The sequence below is a fragment of the Anser anser genome (assembly GCF_964211835.1).
Source record: "Anser anser genome assembly, chromosome: 12".
Lineage (NCBI taxonomy): Eukaryota > Metazoa > Chordata > Aves > Anseriformes > Anatidae > Anser > Anser anser.
The window spans coordinates 14,646,849-14,652,633 of NC_139733.1; the positions used below are offsets into that span (position 1 = coordinate 14,646,849).

A 5,785-nucleotide genomic window follows, 5' to 3' on the forward strand; every position below is an offset into this window, starting at 1 on the left:
ATGCAAAACCCACAACATATAGCACTTCACTTTTAAGCAAATAAGCAGGCACATTCTTGAAGTGAAAGGAATCTTAAACGTTCTCTCCTTGGGCTCAAAAGAGTAGCATCTGGGGCCAGATTCAAGCTAGCAGGTTGGTATTATCTGGTGAGCTATCACCTTTGCTGTTTTAACATAAGTGAGACCTCCAGAATTCTTGGAAAAACTGATTTCAACTTTGGAAGCCGGATTTTAATGGCTAAATAAAGTATTGCTTTTGTTAACTTAATTCAAGAGAACAATATGGCAGGCGTCGCCTTTCTGAAGGGTGCTTCATCTGAAGGCAAACAGTAAGCAGCAGAAAACCATTTCTAAATCTTTACTTATTCGCTAAGAACCAAGAGCAACTGGCAGCTGGATCAAAAGTGCTGACCAACTATTCTCATTTGCTCTTTTCTTTTGCCTCCCTTTTCTTACAGTCTGCAGGGAGCAGCAGGCATTCAGAGCTCGAACTGCACGTTTTGAAGGAATCACAGTCAAGAGTTTGAAAGCTAAGAAAGAGTAAAACATTTCATTTTCTGTGGTGGTGAATGCTGGAAATAAGCACAATAGACGGCAAAATCAGCTTGAGTTGCAGTACGGGCACACTTTATAGCCTGTAAGCTTTAGACTTCAGGCTTTATACTATTTCCTTAAGACTCTGATGTATAAAGGAGGATCAAGATCTCAAATTAATAAAGGTTCAGGCCAAATTAATATGAATTAAAAACTATCCAACGAGGTTTTTACGTGCTGCAGTTACCTGTCTTCAAGGGTTGCTCCAGAGACCAACAAGCACTAGGAGACATGCTACGAGGTAGACACATTGCTCATTTCAACCAAATGCCAACACCTTGCAGCTGAGGAAAGTCAGCTTTCCTCTGACCTGTGCTTGGACCAAAGCACACTGACAAGGCAGAAAGGGAACCTCCTCTTATTTCTAGTCTATGCTAGAGTCATCAGTTGCACAAAGAGGAGGAAAACTTCACAGAAGTCTTATTGAATATAATACCACGGAGCTGACTTGGAGTGGGAATCTTCTGTGATGAATTAGTCACTATAAGAGCTGGCAAGTTCATTGTACTTTAATTGCTTGTCACTGCAACGGGAGGGTTAATGCCTGCCACGACAGCTGATCTGTCTTTTTTGAAAGTCTATGATTATTCACTCAGAACCAACAAAGTGAGGTGTTTTTGTTAGAATTGGAGTTTTAGCACGTCTTCCTATCTGTCAGTTATCTTCTCGAACACAGATGAACCAAACTGTACCATCTAGGATTTGATTTCTTTTCTATACATCCTCTTTGCATTGATGCCAAAGTGTTTAACTCAGACTTTGGGCATGAATCTCAGCTCTGCAAAAAAAAGTTGTAAGAATCAACATACAGTAGGGAAGATTTTCAGGCCCCCAAACCAGCGTGCAACAACCGTAAACCTTTGAATCCGTTTTGAACAAGGGACCTCCAAGAATATTCCTCCAACCCCCCGTACCAGTAACATTGCCACAGCTTTCATTTCCAACTGTACGGCTGGCATTTGCCTTCTCAATCACAGACTTACTTTACCCCTGTGTCAATGCAGAAACCTTTCCTCACCTTTAACGTGGCAGCCAAGCTGGCCATGTGTTCGTTCAGAGTGCTCTCCGACTCCTTGTAAGTCAGGCAGGTGAACTGATATTCCTCTGGATCAAAGGCATCTGCTCCCTGCTGCTCCACGTCGTTAGCTACCCCATCATAATAATCCTCAATATCCCCAGGATCCTCATCCTCTTCCTCCTCCTCGCAATTAGGGTCATAATCCTCTTCATTGCTGTCAGAGCCCTGGCTGTTCATGTCCACGGACATCTTAATGCCCTGCCAAACTGCAGACCAGGAAAGCAATTGCAGCGTCTTTCTCTCCTCCAAACTTTATCGTTCTTTTGATTTCATCTGAGCTCTGTCTCCTAAGGGGGGAAAAACAGTTTTTTTTTCTGTTGCCTAAGAAATGGTAAGAGAGGCCACGGCAGCATCGCACAGGTGATCAAACAGCCAGGAACGGCGCGACACAACGGCCCAGCTGAGGAGGGTTTGTGTGCAGGGCCCCGGTTTGGATCCCCTGCAACTCACGCATCTGCAGAGCCAAGGCTGCTCTGACAGGTGAAGTCTAAAACCTCGGAGATGGGTTTTAATTGCACTATTGCCTGCCCTCCAGAGAGGGCCCCAAGAATTCCGTCATTTGGAAAGTGGCCCCATAGCCTTCACTACATGTATTTTCAGAAATCCATCCGGATTTTTAACATTAAGATTTTACCAACAGCCCGTAGTAGTGCACAAAAGCATCATCTGCATTTCAGCAGCAGAAAAAAAACACTTTAAGATCACAGGAGCTATGAAGGCAACCTGTGATACCCTGCACAAGTCCACGTTGCTTCAGACCCACAGGATTGAGTTGGACTTTAGAAAACATGACAGGCAAACAGATCTTTCTCAGACACCCCATTTAACGCTCTCCAACACCATCCCAAAGAAACAGTGGTGTTAATAATCCCTTTAACTAGGTTCTGCTGGACGTGATGTGGCTCGGGCCTCATCTCTGAGGGGGGGGATAAAGCAAGTGCTCTCGTTACCGCCTGGATGTACATACATATTACCTTCTGAACGTAAACATTTGTACTCAAGTGTTGGCAGCTGCTGTTCAAGAGGAATCAGAACAGCCAAGCTACTTTTTCAGAGTCTCACCAGTATTGGAAAATTCACGTGAAATTCATTGGAAAACAACATGAATTAGAGCTCTGAGGGGTTCAGCAGGTAGAGCACTTACCATTTAACCAACCCCTTTAGTTTCAAAAGAGAATCTACTAAACACAAAAGAGTTAAAACACAATGCTGCAACCAAACTTTTCGGATGAAAATATAGACATAAAAGTTGTATTTTCTACAGGCAGCATATGTTGGTTTCTTACATGTACATGGCATTTCACATCATCTTGCTAGCTCTGATACATACATACACACACCCCCATGGTTTCACAATTTGTAGCTGCTAGGGAACATAACCAAGCTTTGACATTCCTGACTTTACAGCACAGAAAATCTCAGCTGTAAGTCTTCATTATTTTTCCTCAACTTGTTTTCTGCTTCCAATAAACTGACCAGGCAGCACAGCTAAAGCACTGAGAGATGTGATGTTCCATTCAACTGAGGAGCTGAGGCGACTTCAACAGATACAAACCTCCTCCAGTGCGAGAGGCTGAAGGCTAGGAGCTAATTATATTATCCCTGGAACTCTGGTCTCCGTTCCTTTCATTTGCCTCTTGATTTCTTAGCAACTCGCAGTGTAACACACAGCTCCTTCACATCACTGCCTCCCGCAGAACTCGGGAGGAGCAGTGACAATCTCTCTCCACGTTGGAAGGACCCAGATGCGAAGTCTGGTTTGGCAGACACAAGGCAAGCCTATACTGTCCGTCCCTCCTGTCTGCGTAGAGTTAACAGTTCTGTTCCGGGTTAACCTGCATCACCACTGACCCCTTGCATAAAAGAAGCAAGGGATCTTTACTGTTAAGTCTCATGTTAAAGGAACCGCTTGTCTGAGAACCTAAAACCACCCTAAGCGTTCCCACAGGGATGTCAGTGGCTAAACGCGTGGCAGCTGTGCTCAGCAAGCCTGAGAGCACCACGAGGCCCAGGCACGTTTCACCAGAAGAGCTCCCAAACTCCGTCAGACCGTCCCACACGTTAGAGACGGAAAAAGCCCGTTTAACTTACGGTCCGTGTGCGACCTCAGCGCATCTCAAAGCAAGGGGCTGCTTTTAGAGACCTCAGCAGAGCGAGGGGCCTACACAGTACCTGAGCGGTTACGTGCCAGCCCCAGGGAGGACAGGCACAAGGGAGGGCAGAGTCTTTCTCCGGGCACCTAACGCTTACTTGAACAAACAGAGGAACTGCTCGTGTGGGCAAACGGGGTGTACCAGCAGGGAACAGGCAGCAGACTGGACGTCTTTTGTGAGTTCTCTCACAACATCCTAGGGAAGAGTTCATTTCCAGCTTAACTTAACGCCGGACGGACGTGTGTGAAAGAGAGGAGGACTACGGCTTCTGGGGACAAAACCAAGCCAGGTGCCAAGAAAACAAGTGACATAACTCACCTAGCGCTCAGCCTCACGCTCTCAGAATACAAACTAAGACAAGACGTAGCTAATGTTTTATAGCTTTAGATTAAGACAATAAAGACAATAAACTCAAAAAGAGGGTCAAAAGAACAGAGTATTTGGAGTAACTTAATTACTACCCTTATCCCCCAGATCAGCTTATAAAGTTTTAAACAACGTTTAGCTCGCTTTCCTACACGGCAGTAAGGTGAGGTCCCACTTCACCACCTCCATCCAGTGTGCTCCCTCACCTTCCTAGCACTGATCCAGACCCCCCCTTCCTCCAGCCGCCCTGCAGGAGCCCATAAATGTCCCCATCCCCATGCCCTGCGCCTCCAGCTCCAGCAGGGACGTCCCCTTGCCATTGGTCTCTGCCCTCAGTACAGCCAGACAGCGAGTTACCGCATCCCTCCTCGTTTCTGTCTCGCTGCATCGCTTTCCTCTGGCTCCTTGCCCTCTGCATCTACCTCCGTGGGACTTCTCTAACTCTTTCAGAAGACACTCCTCCCTGCTGCTTCTTCTGTTGGGATTTCACAGTTATTTGAATGGACTTTTTCTGCCACTTTTTCCTCTCACTTCTGTATCGACAATTTTGAGCGTGACTCGAGTTTGCCTCTGGAATTACTTACCCACGCCAACTTTAAGCGGACTGGCACCCTCGCTTTCCTCTGAAGCCCTCTACAGCCCCCGCTCCACGCTCGCTATCAGCGTTAATCGCATCTCTGCCTATGTCACTGGTGCCTGTAATCCAGGGATCAGCCTCAATCGCCTCCTCACACACACAGCACGCGCCCCCGGCCGCCTCCCCCTCCCCCGGGCTTTCAGGGGTGATTTTTCCACCCCAGGAGCCAGAAACCAGAGCAGCAGCCCCCCCCCCCTCCCCCTTTGTACCATGCCTGCAGAGACCCCCGTGCAGCCGCACCCCGTCCCCAGGGGACCCGCAGGCTCCCCTCCCACCCCCCCCACTGTGCTGGGCCCCCCGACCCTGCCGTACCCCCACCGGTACCGGCGGGGCCCGCTCCTCTCCCTCCCCCCTGTCGCCCCCCGTCACCGGACTGCGCCCCCCCCCCCCACCAGGAGCAGGGCGGCCCGGCCCCCTTCCCCAGGGCCGTTCCTCTCGGAGCCCCCCGGTGTGCGGCGAGCGCGGCCCGGGGCAGCGCTGGAGGCCGAGCCCCGGGACAGCGGCGCCCAGTGCGGCTGTGGCGGCCCCGGTACGGGCCCGCTCCCGCTTGGGGACACCGCCACGGGCCCGGCGGTGCCCCCGCTCCCCTCAGAGTCCCCTCCCGGCCCCCTCAGGGCCCGGGCCGCCCCCCCTCGGCCCACCCGCACTCACCGGGCTCCGCAGCGGGCGGGGGAGGCGGGAGCGGGGCCCGGGGCTCCTCCTGCCGGGCCGCCGCTGCTGCACGCCGGAAGCGCCGGCCTCCGTGTGGCGTCACTTCCGCCGGGCGGGGCGGGAGGGCCGTACCACCGCCCTGAGGGGTGCGGGGGGGGGGGGAAGAGGGGGAGCGGAGCGCTACCACTGAGGAACGGGGGGAGGGGGGGGACGCGCCCCGCTCCCGGCGTGCGCCGCGGCTCGGCGCTGGGGGAAAGGTCGCGGGGCGGCGGGGGCGGCGCTCGCTCGGCGGGGACGGAACGGTCC

At 51.3% G+C, this 5,785-nt stretch overlaps 1 protein-coding gene across 2 annotated transcripts in view; it reads right to left on the reverse strand.

Annotated features, from left to right (window-relative positions):
- ARIH2 (ariadne RBR E3 ubiquitin protein ligase 2) overlaps positions 1-5,617 on the reverse strand; it is a 30,249-nt gene extending 24,632 nt beyond the window's left edge. The window contains exons 1-3 of one of the 2 annotated variants that reach the window (XM_083796268.1): positions 5,480-5,610; positions 4,776-4,887; positions 1,613-1,959 (exon numbers count right to left, since the gene is read on the reverse strand). In XM_083796268.1, coding sequence (XP_083652394.1) covers positions 1,613-1,861 — 249 coding nt within the window. In that variant the 5' untranslated portion in view covers positions 1,862-1,959; positions 4,776-4,887; positions 5,480-5,610. Of the gene's footprint in view, positions 1-1,612; positions 1,960-4,775; positions 4,888-5,479 lie in introns of both variants that reach the window. The other variant, XM_083796267.1, reaches the window with a different exon arrangement.
- Between the last annotated feature and the right edge of the window lie 168 nt (positions 5,618-5,785).